General features: G+C 30.8%; 2 protein-coding genes across 2 annotated transcripts in view; one reads left to right on the top strand and one right to left on the bottom strand.

Annotated features, from left to right (window-relative positions):
- The first annotated feature begins 9,822 nt into the window (after positions 1 to 9,822).
- Positions 9,823 to 17,256, top strand: part of LOC149900213 (elongation factor-like GTPase 1) — a 109,544-nt gene continuing 102,110 nt past the window's right edge. Inside the window, exons 1-9 of the mRNA XM_090112832.1 lie at positions 9,823 to 10,307; positions 10,527 to 10,766; positions 11,285 to 11,465; positions 11,581 to 12,466; positions 12,624 to 12,697; positions 12,915 to 13,070; positions 13,345 to 13,462; positions 13,883 to 14,607; positions 14,921 to 15,034. Of these exons, the coding sequence (XP_089968958.1) occupies positions 9,960 to 10,307; positions 10,527 to 10,766; positions 11,285 to 11,465; positions 11,581 to 12,466; positions 12,624 to 12,697; positions 12,915 to 13,070; positions 13,345 to 13,462; positions 13,883 to 14,607; positions 14,921 to 15,034 (2,842 nt within the window). The 5' untranslated portion in view covers positions 9,823 to 9,959. The remainder of the gene's footprint in view (positions 10,308 to 10,526; positions 10,767 to 11,284; positions 11,466 to 11,580; positions 12,467 to 12,623; positions 12,698 to 12,914; positions 13,071 to 13,344; positions 13,463 to 13,882; positions 14,608 to 14,920; positions 15,035 to 17,256) is intronic.
- dsx-c73A (doublesex cognate 73A) overlaps positions 15,301 to 17,256 on the bottom strand; it is a 58,054-nt gene continuing 56,098 nt past the window's right edge. Inside the window, exons 5-6 of the mRNA XM_090112831.1 lie at positions 16,780 to 16,878; positions 15,301 to 16,552 (exon numbers count right to left, since the gene is read on the bottom strand). Coding sequence (XP_089968957.1) covers positions 16,311 to 16,552; positions 16,780 to 16,878 — 341 coding nt within the window. The 3' untranslated portion in view covers positions 15,301 to 16,310. The remainder of the gene's footprint in view (positions 16,553 to 16,779; positions 16,879 to 17,256) is intronic.

Raw genomic sequence — 17,256 nt, forward strand, 5'->3', positions numbered from 1 at the left:
ATAAACACAATACAGATGCTATCGCAAATGTTAGTATTAGCTCTATAATAATACTAAGGTAATGTAAGTGGTAGATTTGAGTGCTTTGTGATAAAACTTGGATGCAATTAGCTTCAAAGTATTGACAGAGTGCACAACAGTATATATAGACTAAAGAGCATGTTATATTTTTAATTACATTAATTAGAAAATATATAACTTCAACCATAATAGACTGGGGTAGAAGCCTTTGAAAATAATGAAAAGATAAAAAAAATCGCAGTCGGATGAAACCCATTAGAGAAGGAGGGGAATATGATAAAAATGTAAGGAAAAATAAATTACGGTCAATCCGAGTTCGGGAAGCGGGAGGGGGGAGCTTTTAAGAGAAAAAAATGGTTTCTCTCAATTTCCGACAAAACTACAAGTCCTATAGAAAAAAGTTCAATGGCAAAGTTGTAGGTAATTAAAAGTTCTACAACTTTTGTATTCACAATTTTTTCACATAACCTAAAAATTTAGGTGAAAAATTCAAAAAACCAAGTTTTTGGTCTTTTATTTCTATCTACTTCAAAATTTATTTTTTTTCTACGAAATTTGGTGGAAACTTACTTTATTATGTCCCAAATACACTGTAATTTATTTGATTGAAAATATTTATTTTTTCGCCTTATTTTGAATTAATACCAAAAAAACAACCTAATTTTCAATCGAAAAGTCACCCGTCAAAATATCAGCTTTTTTCAAAAACTTGGGGTGCCTTTTATTCATTGAAATCTCTACTTTCATATGGTGTAAAAAAAATAAACACCACCATAGTAAATGTTCTCAGGAAATGCATACAAACAGTCTGAAAATTAGCTTTTACTAAATCAGGCACAATTCTTGAACTCTATATCTTCTCTTGTATCGGCTTTTCGGTAATATTTCAAAAGAAAAATAATTATCTGTTCTAAGTTTAATATTTTACAGCATATTCAAAAGCAAAATGATGTCGATAAAAACATTTCAGGTAGTTCGAGAAGTGTGCCTGATTTAGTAAAAGCTAATTTTCACACTGTTTGTATGCATTTCCTGAGAACATTTACTATGGTGGTGTTTATTTTTTTTACACCATATGAAAGTAGAAATTTCAATGAATAAAAGGCACCCCAAGTTTTTGAAAAAAACTGATATTTTGACGGGTGACTTTTCGATTGAAAATTAGGTTGTTTTTTTGGTATTAATTCAAAATAAGGCGAAAAAATAAATATTTTCAATCAAATAAATTACAGTGTATTTGGGACATAATAAAGTAAGTTTCCACCAAATTTCGTAGAAAAAAAATATATTTTGAAGTAAATAGAAATAAAAGACCAAAAACTTGGTTTTTTGAATTTTTCACCTAAATTTTTAGGTTATGTGAAAAAATTGTGAATACAAAAGTTGTAGAACTTTTAATTACCTACAGCTTTGCCATTGAACTTTTTTCTACAGGACTTGTAGTTTTGTCGGAAATTGAGAGAAACCATTTTTTTCTCTTAAAAGCTCCCCCCTCCCGCTTCCCGAACTCGGATTGACCGTAATTTATTTTTCCTTACATTTTTATCGTATTCCCCTCCTTTTCTAATGGGTTTCATCCGACTGCGATTTTTTTTTGTTTCAAAAATTATCTACTCTAGTATATAAAGTATAGGTATCGAAAAAAAATATATTGCATTCACATATCATAGGGAATTACAAATATACAGATATTAGTAGTCAATTCCCGAATATTATATTTTGCTCCAAAATAGAAACAATTCTCAATAATAGCCCTGGAGCAGACGAAAAGTCATTTGTAAATTGAATTACTTAAGAAAAGACGAGTGAAAAGTTCTACTTCAAAACTGAATCAGATCTGTCTCGACTCTGGACGTATAATAACGACTTAATCTTCAGTTTTAAGCGAAGTAAGACATCGTTTCATTTTATATACAGATGTTACATTATTTCACGGACAATAAATTCTATACTAGATAGTTCTGTATTATTTTGCAATCACACTATCCGGTACAAATTTTCGTTCATAAGCTTCCTAATTTACATATTTTCGTTTCCCAGAAATGCCCTTGATTATTGAATATAAGTATTGAATATAATAGAATGTCATAGAATTAATTATGAATCTTGCCTGTCAATGATGTTCTAACAACCTTTGATGGCATGAGTGACTCTCTATAGTAAGAGTAAGAACATAGCCTTGAATGAACATATGATACCTTTTTATGATTAGATTATATTATGGTTTATTTATTAATTAATTTATCTATAATATGTACTTTATATAAGTAAACCTTTACAAATAAATTAAATATCTACAAATATTTTCTACAAAAGCGGCCTTATTGCTAGACAGCAATCTCTGCCAGGCTACCTGGTAGGAAAGGAAATGTAAGAAGTTTATGGGATAGCACAAAAGAAAAAAGCATAAAAGAATACTACTATATGCATGTTATGTATTTTATTTGAATTAATATGATAATACAACATTTTAATAGCTTGCAATTACAACGATAACTACCTATCTGTCTAGGTACGACAAATGTATGCTAGTGATTCTGAACGGCACAAATAATATTAAGTATTTCTTAGAAGTATCACAGAGCGAGCTTACTTCTAATTAAGTTTTAATCTTCAATCTTCATCCATTACATACTATAAGAAACACCAAAAGTCTTTATCATTAAAGTCATGTGACCTTTCATGCCATTTTATAAGAGGTATTAGTTCTAACACTAAAACATTTCTCAATAAACTTTCAAACAATTGTTCCATAGAAGTGTGACGCGTTTAATTTGTATTTGATTACAAACTTGAAGCAGCCATTGGAAGAATATTTGATGTATTTTGAACAGAACTTGATTCAAAAGTCAAAACTAAATGAAGCAACGTTTGAGCAAATAGATATTTGAAATTATGTTTACGTTGAATTTACAGCAAAGGTCGGGCAAATCCTTAGTCTCAATGTCAATTGAAATACGATCCGGTGTTTAAATTCGTTTAATTGTTAGAGGAAAGTCACCAAATATGGAATAGTATCCTAATATGGAATTCCTTCTTTTCTCTAATACTATAAGTATGAATCGCAACATTCGACCATCTTCTGTTTCATTTGGTGTACTAATTATCGCACTAACACCATCGAGTTAGTTGCGTGAACGGTTTCCGTGTGGCAGGGGTGTTTTGTTTTGTTGCCATGCAGAAATTTTTTAAGGTAAGTAATAAATGAGTATTTACCGGCTATTATGTTTGTTTACATAAGTGTTATACTATTTAGTATATCGGTATTATGTTTATTTCACCATTTTGTGATCTTTTGTCTTTAAAATACTGTGAATTGAAAAAATATTTAGAAGAGTTTGAACGAGTATAAAAATCCAAATATGGACAGTCGTCGGTGTCTAATTATGGAATACTATAAACTTGCTATTATTTTTTTAAAAACTGTATGTAATGTTTGTTTTTAGAATGTCCGGTTCACAATCAACCTAACGAAAAATCTGGGATGAAGAAAAAACGGCACAATCTATAAAATTCGTCCGAGAAAAGAAAATGGGGTATTTGAAAGCGGCACAGGATCTCCAAGTCCCTAGGACAACTTTATTTCATCATTATATTTCTATTTCTTCTTTCAACGTTATTAACTTTATTAAGAGAAACAAACAATCGAAGAAAAATAAGGATGATAGTGGAGAAGAAAGACTCTGAGGAACTAGAGTCTAGTAACTAGACGCTATCCAGTTTGATGAAGGAAGTGGAACATGATGAGTTGATGGACCAAGTGCCTTCTGACTCTGCAGATGCAGAATGTAACATGCATGCATCAGCAGAGGATCAGGAGGTTCTGTTCAAGACTTTTTTCCATGGATGAAAGTGGAGAAAGTTGAATTAAATGCTTGATGTATGGGCTCTGAACACATTATGATGTGCTGGTCCAGATGGATCTGGATTTGTGACTTTTGCAAGTAATTACGTAACTTCTTCCATTTATCACAATATGTTACATTCATTTAATTGATCTCAAAGATATTCATTACATTTTTGTTATTGTTATGTTGATTTATGCTTATATTCCATATATGGGTACCTATTCCATATTTGGTTACTCATTTGGGATTTTGTTTTTTGTGTAAAATTTTAATTTGATTACTGATATATTTCGTTAAATGCTATTAATTATTACTTATAGATGTATGACTGACCAGTAAAAACAATAAACTGATTTAATTTATGCAAAGTTTTATTTTTATATCCCAAAAACAAAATGGTATTCCATATTTGGTTACTTTCCTCTACGTAGTAATTATGAGTTAATCTTAACCTTATTATAAAATAAGCCTTTTTAATAGAGTTTTGGCTCTTTTTTAGAAAGATCGCGTGTTTTATTAAAATTATCTTTAAAACATTGGTATAAAAAGCAAATATCATAATTGTTTTATAAGTCAGTATCAATAAAATATAATAGGTTAGGTATATTTAACATGTCTAATATTACCAAAAAAAATACTTGCTGAAATATAAACATCTTATTCGAATTATTAATTCGCAAACTAAACTTTTTATACAAAAAAAAATGAATCACTAGGTATTTTCCATTTAATTCGTTTACTTGCTCAATATGAGGTATGGATTACGGTTTACCTCAGAAATTTCCATAAAGTGATTTATACATTAATGAAATTCATTATTTAAGTCTCTATGAAGCATTCATACAATTGGTATGATAACGATTCGATCATTCAGCTATTTCTTCAATTAGTATTTGGAAACAATAGTTTAAAGATTACTAACATCTGGTAGAGCAAGATTCTAAGGTCAGGAAGTCATTAAATATTCACAAGCCGAGAGTACTTCAGCCCGCTACTTCGTATTGTAACTAAAGCCCAAAATAGTTTAATTACTACCAAAAATAGTTAATTTGCTTAGATTCTAGATTGTAGGTCATGCGGTAACGATGCGGCAGCCTGCGGAAACTCAGAGCTTTTTATCAAGCGTGGATCTAACGACCATGGAATTATCTTTTTGTACCAAGTGTTGCTACACTTGTTTCTCATGTTGCCACTTAGTTAACACTACAAATAAGTTGTGGAAATTCAACGCAAGATTTTAAAGAAACTTCTTCTTGTATGTTTTATTGAACACCTCATTTTTAAAGTGATACTGCTTCATTATAGTGAGGAGGGTAAGGTTTTATGACTTGAACAAATTGTAATAACGTTTTAAATTCAACGTAAAATATTGTAAAATATTTTACTTTCCATGTTTCTTATATCAACATTTTTAAAATATAATCATAAAACTTATTTATTGCGGTTTATAGGATTACGAAATTCTTGATATAAAGAATTACAAAAGCTTAACAAAAAAACTTCATTACAATATTTTTTAAATGGAAATTCTTACAAATTTGATGATCTTTTTTAATAAACAAGTTGAACTTTTTGGAAATAGAAGAATTATCCGGTTCATGTTCACGTAGTACAAATTGAAAAAAAAATGATAGACAAGTCAGCAACAGCAAGAGAGAACAGTAACATGTTTATTGTTTAACTTTAGGAATACCTATTTGTTGATGTTGAATTTTGTTTACCTATTTCTTTGTATATTCTCTTTAGATCGAGCTTAAAATGTGACTTGCATGAAATAAAATGAATAATGTTATTTTAAGTATTCTTTGTTCGAGTAGGTATCTCAAATAATGAAATACATCGATTGCACATGACATTTATAAACAATCTCTGGTTTTATACAGTTTGCAATTAAATTCTATGCATTATATGAATAACTTTTGCGTCTGAAGGGTAATTATTACCACGAACTTTTGAAAGCTGTAATTCTTCGTAGCTGAAGAAAAACTGCGCTCGTACATTCATCAACTTCAGTCCACTTCTAACTTTGTGATTAGTGTAAGTAGATGGAGAAATTTCCAGAAAATCATATTATTATGATTTAAATATGGATAGCCTGTCAAATACACGACTTATTAAACTGCCTATGGAAAAATTTGAACTTTTCCCAATTCGTGAGTCAATGAAATCCATAAAAACTTTGTAATGTAATGTGTTTTTTTTTTAAAGACAGAAACCAGATAGGTATTATTACTACTAAGGTTGTAATAACAGTAAAAAATGGTCAGAATATTTAGAAATACTTTACATAGTTGACACCTACATCCCAACATGTTGGACAAGGTTAATTGCTTCGTTTTAATAAACTATATTTTTAAACCATCAGTGTATTTCTAATTAATCGTCGAACTTTATATTTGAGAAGTATGAAATATTCTAGAATTTATTGATAAACTGAGACAGAAAAAACAAATATACAAGAAATTAAAGCAATTCGGAAGTGTAACAAATACCTTCACATTGGTAACATTTAATATCACAGATTTCCGTGGAAATAAGCGATGACGTAGGTACATTCCGATTTTCAATGTGGCAAATATTAGTGCAATATTAATATGAGGAATTCATTTCTGTGTACGTTCTGAAATATTTTGAATTGAATTTCTGTAAAATAAAATGATGTAACTAAAATAATATTTAAAAAAAACATCGCTTGATTTCATTAAAGTAATTACTTTTAACATAACTCGACAAGCCTCAGCTTTCAATCCGTAGTTACTTGGCCAGCTAAGCAATGGGAATTAAAGAAAGAAAGTAAGAAAGAAAGAAAAGTTTATTTAACACCACACACATAATAAAAAAAAAATTAGATTTATTTATTGATGATAGATAGATGTTATGGACGATAACTAATTAACTCTTATTACATTTGACTTGAATGAATAATTACCGAAACAACGAAATTCTAACTTCAATAAGGATACAAAAATATCAAAATGCTGGCACGTTCGCTCTCACAATATTTTGTTTAATTTGACAATAGCGCTATAAAAACGGGACGCATTGTTCCATCCACAGTTCCATCCATACTGGTATTCACAGCGTTGACAACTAAAATTAATAACTGAAATAACTTTGAAATAATATTATGATGTTGGATTTCGCAATGAGACGGAAATTTAATGTCCACAACATTAATTTAAACGAACTTGTACCTGATGGTCGAGGGTCGCCGTTTGTCCAAGCAAAAGGGAATGGCTAATCAGTATTGACGATCTTGATAGCCATTTAATTCCCTATGGTATTGAAAAGGTAAAAGCTTTTAGAAAACACTTGATGTTGAATTAGACACGCCTTCTGCATTAAGCGGTATGAAGAAAACCGCGGCGGTAGTGGCTAGACGGTGGTAAATGAAAACCTGGTAATATTCAAAGTAGTATGAACTCAATCATACGTGCCACAATAATTCCTAAAGAAGGTACTTTTTTAATGTCATGCATTAAATTATATTAAGTTTAATCGTTATTGATTGGTTTATGATTGTACCTACTTATTACCGTTCTACATTTTCTTTGCTTTTTTCAATTTACTCATTGAATTATTCTCCTTTTGACCATTTACGTAATGGACTTCGTTACGTTCGAACGTTATCTTTATTAGAGTTTATAACAGCTTCTTTATTTAATTAATAATTTAAACGTATTTATGAACATCTAAATTCGCGAGCTCGTATTCGGTTTCGTGTTCGGCAATGTGGCCAGATTTATATGCGCCGTAATGCGAACTCAACGCCTGAACTAATTGCGTGCCAGACGTGGTAAGAATAATGGTATTCCTTGGAAAAATTGCTTCCTCCCCTTCCACTTCACTTGTTTATTTTACCGCCTTGCTAGTGTTTGATAATGTAGTTTTATCGCCACGATGTAAATCTTTGTACGTACAACGATAAATCACTTAATACACCACAGAAAAGTCGGCCAGCTAAAAGAACCAATTAATGTCGAGACTGCAATTTCGATTCATAGACCGTTAATTATAATGGAACTCGAGTCTCGGGTCAAGGTTAAGTTTTTAAAGCCCTGCGAAATTACGCTTTTTATTGAAGCACAACTACGAGTTAGTTAAGAGGGAAACCAGCCAACTCTCAAGTATCCGACATTAACGACGCCCCGATGAATATTCATGCAGCAAGAAAAGAGTTGTGCAAAACTTCGTAATGATGCAGCATCGTATAGCGCTGTGGCTCGATACTGTTATTCTATATCAGAGATACTTCTAATATAAACTTTTACGCAGTAAACATTAATAATGGTAAACAGTAATTTTCTCCACCTTTTTTATTTTATTTATATTTATTTATTTTATGAGATAGGTACAGAGAGAAACATAATATTATAAATCAGATGAGTAGAAAAGCTGTACAGAGACAAAGCTTCTTAGAATGCAAAATTACCTTTTATCAACTGATAAATATATAAATAGCCGAATTGAAGGAAGAACAAACTCAAAAAAAAACATACTAATTAAGTAGTTTCCTAATACAAGTAGGTATTTTGCTACGTAGGTATAACTTATCTCACTTTCCCGAAACATTTCCTAAAAGCTTGTCGCAAATATTTTGTTTACCGAGGGATTAAAATTCATTAAACTATTACTACAGCTATTACTTCTCAGTCCACCATGACCATGAGCGCACATAACTAAATAAATTATGGCGTATCGGACAAAGTTCGAGAACGCGTCCCTTAATTTGACATTTTCAAGTTATGTATTAACTTTATACACGATAAATAAATTAGGTAACAATTTTAATATTATTACAGCAACAAGGCCAATTTTAAGGGTAGTAGGTATCTATTAAAGTCTATTAAAATATAAACAAGAACACTGACGATTTGCCTTAATCGCGTAATATTATTATTTAGTTAGTTACCAACTTTAAGTAAAAATAAACATTTATTTCAATAATAATATGATCTTTATACTTTGAGAAAAAGTTGTGAATTGCGGGACCGCGACGCGTGTCCAAAAAAGCTTGTTCCGTCCGCGTGTGGTTCTGGTTTCTGTCTTCACATCACAAACTCGATGCATTATGAAGGCACCACATCGTAAAGGCAGTCAATACCTGAAACCATTTCTGTTTACATGTTTTAATTAAAATTAGACCTACCTATTTAAGCGACACTATAATTGATTTGCTCTTCCTCGGTCACCTTGACTCTACCGACTACCTCCCCTTAAAAACTAATAGTTACCTCCAATATAAAAATCAAAGTAATAAGTTGAGTTTTTCGTAAGATATCATGTTTACATCCATACAGTCTAACTGACGTCCAAATGATTTATATATATTTTCAAATAACTTTTTTTTTAATGATAACCTAAATAAAATAATAATCTTATAACTACGCCAGGATTATTAAATGGTCTACAAGATAATTAGCATTAAAATTACTCACTTGCAGAGAAGTAGATGGCTAGTAAAGGTTGGAGGGTAGTTCGAGGCCATTGACTCAAATATTCAACCAACGATGATACTTTCATTCTTTCAATGAATATGTACTTAGCTCGTTAAAAAAAATTGCCTCCGTTGCCTCCTAAAAACAGAAAAAAAATGAACAAAAAAATAAGTACAACTGACGTCAACATGACACTTCTCATTTCCTGATTCCTCTTACATTTCCTGACTCCTGTAACCTGTTCAGTAATTAAAAAAAAATACAATAATAATTATTAATAATAGTATCATTGAATTTTTGGAGATAATAATTAGCTTTGTGTATTAAGTTATCTATAATATATAGTTAAATAGAGCTTTAATTACTGTTATAATAATTAAAATATTAAAGTTAAATAGAGCTATTATTAATACCTTTAAACTCATCAAAAATTATATTCCTGAACGAAACTGTCACTGTAAATGTCAATGCGATGAATGTCAATTGTCATGAATGTCAAATTTGTCAACATTCAATGTTTCGCTCACATTGTGCAATTTTTCTTTAGAGAATTTATTCGATAAATTACGTGTTTTGTATATTAATTTCAAATTTATACGCTGTACTTTCAAAGTAAAATTTCATCCAGGGTGTGTGCGTAATCTTATCCAACATGCGTTTGGTAGATTCAAAGAAGTTATTTGAACTTCAGAACAAACCTACAAATATTCGAAATATTTGTATTGTGGCACACGTGGACCATGGGAAAACAACTTTAGCTGATGCCTTAATATCCAGCAATGGCATTATTTCCCAGAGGATGTCAGGAAAGCTTCGTTACATGGACAGCAGGCCAGACGAACAAGAGAGAGGAATTACTATGAAAAGCAGCAGTATAGCGTTGTATCATGCTGTGGATCAGGCAGAATATCTTGTAAACTTAATCGACTCTCCAGGGCACATTGATTTCTCAAGCGAAGTGTCTACGGCAGTCAGATTATGCGATGGCGCCATTGTAGTTGTAAGTCATTTCTTATAAACATAAAATAAATATTATTAAAAACATGATTCATGACTACTGAATATTTCATAACATTGAAAAAGTTCTATGTGCTATTAATATTTACATGCCTTTAATACCAAATACTTAAATGTAAAAATTTTCTTATTAGAATTTATAATTATCTGCAAAAACTAAACACCTATTAAATACATGACTCAATATATATTATGATTCTAGGTAGATGTTGTTGAAGGAGTATGCCCACAAACAAGATTGGTATTAAAGCAAGCATATTCAGAGAATATTCACCCAGTATTGGTTCTTAATAAAATTGACAGACTCATTGTTGAAATGAAAATGACAGCGCTGGATGCATATGTTCATATAAACCAAGTGCTAGAGCAAATTAATGCAGTAATGGGTGAGCTGTTTGCTTCTGGAGTATTGGAAAATGAAGAAAACACTATTGATAAGCAGGTTTAATGATTATTTTACTGTTATTTAATTTCAAAATTCGGTTGAGTAATATTGATTGCAATAAATTGTGTAACAGAGAAAGTTCAATGAACAAGCATGTGCTAACCCGTGATAGTAATATATTTCTGTATTAAGATATAATTCCAAAGTAAAATATCTATAAAAACATTTGATATGATAATATATTTAATATGGTTTTAGGTTTATCGCTCACTATCTTACCGCCCGCGGCTTCGCCCGCATTGTCTAAAACCTAATAAATTATATACTAAAACCTTCCTCTTGAATCACTCTATCTATTAAAAAAAACGCATCAAAATCTGTTGCGTAATTTTAAAGATTAAAGCATACAAAGGAAAATAGGGACAGAGAAAGCGCCTTTGTTTTATACTATGTAGTGATTTAAAAATACACATGTTTTCATGTATTATGTAATGTTTTCAAACATCTATTAAGTTTTCAAATATCATATTAATACTTATTAATCCAACTTTTTTAATATAACATTTTTACGGTAGCAACAAAAGCCTCCACATAAAGAAGATCAAAACTTCTATGATTGGACTTCAGCATTAGAAGACGCAGATGATTCAAATCTTTATTTTTCCCCGGATCAAGGGAATGTTGTGTTTGCGAGTGCAATTGATGGTTGGGGTTTTACAACTCATACTTTTGCCAAACTTTTCTCTGCAAAATTAGGTAATTTGTCTTTTATTTATTATTAAGTTAAATATTGTCAGTATTTTTTGCAAAAAAAAAATGATTTGAGTTTGAATCACACACTATGTATATTAATACGCAAATTGTTTTACAGGTGTTAAAGAAGAATTATTAAAAAAAGTTTTATGGGGTGATTTTTATTTGAACTCCAAAACAAAAAGATTCATGAAAGGTGCTCAAGAGAAGGCCAAAAAACCACTTTTTGTACAAGTTATTTTTGATAATCTATGGAATATTTATGAAACTATCATCTTGAGGAATGATAAAGAGAAAGTGCCAGTTATTTGTGAGAAACTTGGTATAAAATTAACAGCGAGAGATTTACGACATACGGATAGTAGAGTTCAATTGCAATCACTTATGATGCAATGGCTACCGTTGTCACAAACAGTTCTTGATATGGTGTGTGTAAAACTACCTTCGCCAAAAGATATTTTGCCAGAAAAAGTTGAAAAACTCATGTGCTCTCGTATACGCGATTTTGAGTCTTATCTCGATGAAACTAAGAAACTTAAAGATGACTTCCTAGCCTGTGATAGTAGCAACAATAGACCGTTAATTATTTTTATATCTAAAATGTTTAGTATTGAACGAAGCTCTCTACCGGAGAATAAGCCAAAGGCATTGACAGCTGAAGAAATGGCTTTAAGGAGAGAAAAAGCAAGACAGATGCGTGAAGAATTAAAAAATAGTACGAATACAGAAGCCATTCCAATGACTAAAGAAATGGCTAGTGATAGTCCAGAAAAATGTACGGAAGACGAGAAAGGGAAGGAAGATGAAGAAAAGGAAGAACAGAGCGAGACAGCATTCATTGCCTTTGCCAGAATATTTAGTGGTAAAGTAAGAAAAGGGGATAAAGTTTATGTATTAGGACCTAAACATGATCCATCGCAAGCTCTGAGTATACCAGATTTTAAAGTGGATCCTAATAAGAAACTAAAGGACTTACTTAGTAATGAACACATTACTTGTACAGAGTAAGTTACACTTTTTATAATTTTATCTTTTTTGAGACACTGAACTTCTTCATTGCAAAATAGTTTTTCAATTCAAAAATTGTTACTGCAGAATAATTTTATATTAAAAAAAAACAGCTTCTGGCTATATTTGATCAATAATCATGTTTCTTTTCAGGATAAAATCTTTGTACATTTTAATGGGCAGAGAACTAGAAGAGATTGATGAAGCAGTCAGTGGAAATATAATTGGTGAGTGACATACTATTGTATGATAATTATCTGTAATTAATAAACTTTACTTGTATAATTTGTAGTGAAATATAATCTAAAAGAAATTCAGCGAAAAAGTTTCTAAATTGAAAGTAATTTTTTTTATAGAATAGTCAAGTATTTAGACTGCGAAAATTCAAGGAGTATTTGTATTTGTGATTCTTTGTTTACATTTATTTATTTATTTTGTTTCCAGGTATTGGAGGTTTAGAAGAGTATGTACTTAAAACGGCTATCTTAAGTAGTACCCTCGCTTGTCCACCCTTTAGCGAGATTCAGTATGCCGCAGTTCCCATATTAAGGGTAGCTGTTGAACCAACGCATCCCTCGGATTTGTCTCAATTAGTTAAAGGTAATATTTTATGTGATATATATGTTTATCTAATAGTTAATCGAGTAGATACATTTAAAATTATTATGAAGTAATAAGAAATATTAAATTGGTAATATTAAATATTTAATTTATCAATTATTGAGGGTAGTTACAATGTCTCTCAGTGTTTTAAAACAAGTTCTGTGTTATATTGGTTAAATAGTTAAATTGAGAATAATCAAGTAAAGTGAACAATATGTATTTTCTGTACATTCAATTTATTTTATTTATTGATATATTTACTGTTTTGCAGGATTAAAACTATTAAATCAATCAGATTCTTGTGTCCAAGTATTGTTACAAGAAACTGGAGAACATGTGCTGGTGACTGCAGGTGAGGTCCACTTGCAGAGGTGTCTTGAAGATCTTAAGTAAGTCTATATTTAATTATAATCAGTAACCATATAAACAGTTCTTTAATGTAATTTTGTATTTAAATATTGCCCAATGATTTTTAATATGTAATTAAATTAAAAAGTTAATTTATTATCCCTTGGCCTTTTTTATAGCTTATAATTGAAGTGAAACTTCTTTATCGGGGTTGGAAAAAAATTTAGTGTTATTTTTCGTTACGCGTGACATTTTTCCGTTACGCGCCATCTTTTTCTTATCCCTACCACGCGTGATTCGACTTATTTCTGTAAAGTTGCATATTATTTTTTATTAGTAAATTATTTTTTGAAAAATAATGTCATAAAGAAGTTTCACTTCTTGCGTGTGTACACTAGTACACGCACACATTTTTTTTAATTTAAAAGAGTGCGGTCGTTTAATACTATTCTTTCTTACAGAAATATTTACGCAAAAATACCAATATCAGTGTCTGAACCTATAGTACCATTCAAGGAAACGATAATAGAACCGCCCAAAATTGACATGGCGAACGAAGAAATAGACTCACAAAATTTAGATAAAGGAAATGATAACGAGCAAGACCCCGTCATCACTATCTATACGAATAACAAACAAAGTCGAATCAAAATCAGAGCCAAACCCTTGCCAAATGAAATTACAGATCTTTTAGAAAAATCGTCCGACTTACTAAAAGCAATTTCACAGCATATTAAAACGCTGCAAGGCATATCAAATGAGAGATTAGAAAATAAATTAGATGATCTACAAATCAATGGCGAAACGAAATATCAGCTATCGGACAGAATGCTGAAATTGGTAGAAACATTTATAAATGAATTGCAGAGTATATGCACGAAGTTAGGACCGGAGTGGCAGGATGTGGTCAAGCAAATTTGGTCTGTAGGTCCAAGGAATTGTGGGCCAAATTTGCTGTTGAATCAAACGGCAGATTATGAGACTAAGTTTTTACATCATCAGAAGGTTATTTTGGAAGATGCAAGGTTTGAATATGAGAGTAGTTTCGTGAATGGTTTTCAATTGGCGACTTTGGCTGGTCCGTTGTGCGAGGAGCCAATGATGGGTGTAGCGTTTTGTGTGGAAGAATGGACCTTGGAAAAGAATGAGAGTGATGATTCGACGCATTCCTTTGGACCTTTGTCAGGTATGTCACATTAAATGTTAGTGCAAATAATTAAATAACACACATGTACTAGTTTTATTTTTATTTATTTTCTAATTTATACCATTCAGAAAACCGTTTTTAAAGAAGATTCTTTCCCCAGTTAAATCAAAATGTCTTGGTATTTATGAAGCGTCTATTTCTATTTACTTTATTATATTACTTCAATAGTGAAACATTTCTCTTATTATTTAGAACATTTCACACAAACTTTCCTTGCATATAAATTTCCCTGTATTAAATGCCTATTTTTAATAACATTCCTCAGTATTTAATTATTTATTAATTCACTCAGGTCAAATAATGTCAGCGGTGAAAGAAGGTTGCAGGAGAGCCTTCCAAGTGCAGCCGCAGAGGCTCATGGCGGCTATGTACTCTTGCGATATCGTCGTCGACCAGAAAGTGTTAGGTAAATTATTTATTAAATATGCTTTATTTTAAAGGTAATAAAATATTTGATATATTTGGATTAATAATATTAAAAAATATTAATATTAGGATGTAAATTTTTAATCGTTTAACTTGCAAATTGCATGTGTGAAACTTAAGGCATGCGCATATTACACGCGTTGTTATGTGGCAGAACTTTGATTTAAATGCCACTTACTTGTAAAATGATAAATTAATTAATTAATTTACGATTTCTATTATTTATTAATGCACCAGAGGTAGCATCTATCAAGCATCGAAGTCAGAATTTATCGATTGCTAAACAAAAACACACTTTAAAATTTTGTTATAAATTTTAATCGTCCGTAATTACAAATATTGTAATTATCACTACTATTTACACGGCAATTGTCTACATCATATCATATTACGATTAATATAAATAATTTTATAACTAACTTAGAAGTCTATAAATGCATCGAATTACACTGAAATGCACTGAACACTTATCACATTGTTTTGTGTACATTTTTAATCTTATAATTAAATCGATTATTTTTTTAATTGGCAATCTCGTGAATTGAATTTACTTAAATTAGGTCCAGTTATTTCTAATATTCTGGCAAACAGTAAATACTTATTTAATTGAAAATATACATAGACCTTGTTTTAGAATTAAAACATAACTACTGTAGGTATGCTATGTATATTATCAACTTGCGATAATACTTTAAGTACTGATTAAGATAGATAATATTAAGTACTATTAAATGCAGTACAGGATTGAGTATTCACAGAATTAAAGTAATACTCAGATTAATGTCTACTTTATACTGGTACATGAAAGCTGAAGCGTTTTGATATTATATATCGTATTCCTGTCTCATGTAGACGGTTGAACTGTAGTTTTAATAAATCTATTTGTAAAGCAAATAAGAACCCGAAATATTGAATACAGGATTTTTTCATTTGAACACATAATATGTGTTATGTAAAATTTCATTTTTCACCTTTTTGAATGTAACTTTCACCTTTAGGTATTGTTTTAAGTTACTGAAACGAATAAAAGAAATGGAAAAAAGATGCTCACATAGATTGCAATCTGTTAGCGAGACAAATAATTAACTACACATTACAATAGTGTAGCATTGTTATGAAAACCACAATTCATCCGCCTTAATGAGATAATACATTACACTAACTAAAGTTTTCGTTGAATTCAATGAGGCGGATTTCACTTATACGATAACAAGGCCTACTTGAACCCAACATACTTTTGAAACAATAGTTTTCTCTTAATTGATCCAATGTAACGATCGCGCCAATTCTATGACTTTGTACCATGGGAACGGGGGGTATTCTGTGGTCGTTCGCCTCACGCGAGCGGCCCTGGTTCGCCGGTTGTAGAAGTTGTCTAGGTAGCTGTTCGTGTGATATCGGTTGTACACCGGCTTGTCGTACGAGTGCGCTTGAGAATAGTCCACCTTGTACGAGCTGGTCGTGCTTTGTACTCCGCCTGGGAATCGGTTGGTGAACGCTGCAAAACACAAGATATTTATTATTAGATTTTTTTATCCTAATAAAAATTTTTATGTTGCTTCGTAATACAGTGAATTAAGTGTTAATTTGGAAATAAAACATTATATTTTAAGCACTATAATTTACAAGATAGATTTTGTACTTGTTTAACAATAACAATGCACAACATTTACTGTTCCAATATTTTACATATTAAGTAAAAAAGACGTCAATAAATATACTTACTGGAATGATAAGCAGTAGTAGGCCGAACGCACATCATTCCATACACCCTGATGCCCGGTACGGAAGCGTACGTCGGTTGGTCGTGAGACATAGGCCCTTCTGTAAGCGTGAATAAAATAACATTATAATAATATGCAAATTAGTTTAATTCGCTAAATATTTCGTGTTGTGGAAAGCTGCGATCTAGATAAAGATATAGATCACAGCTTGATTACATAAAAAATAAGAGAACCTTCCGATAGTCGAGTTTATAAAAAAAATCAAAATAAAAATGTTTCATTTCATTATTCTATATACATGTATCATGCATTATGTTATTCTACGCTTTTTGAAAGGTAAAACAGTTCAACGATCGAAACAGTTTCAAAGTACACATAAATTTGAATTTACAACTGAGCAAAAATTATAACATCCATAAATAAATTAATAAACGTTTAAATTTTTATCCTCATATCATAGCCTCCGTAATTGAAAATG

Source organism: Colias eurytheme, chromosome 19, assembly GCF_061535395.1.
Source record: "Colias eurytheme isolate Ceu_HAF_F1 chromosome 19, ilColEury1 Martin Lab GWU primary, whole genome shotgun sequence".
NCBI lineage: Eukaryota > Metazoa > Arthropoda > Insecta > Lepidoptera > Pieridae > Colias > Colias eurytheme.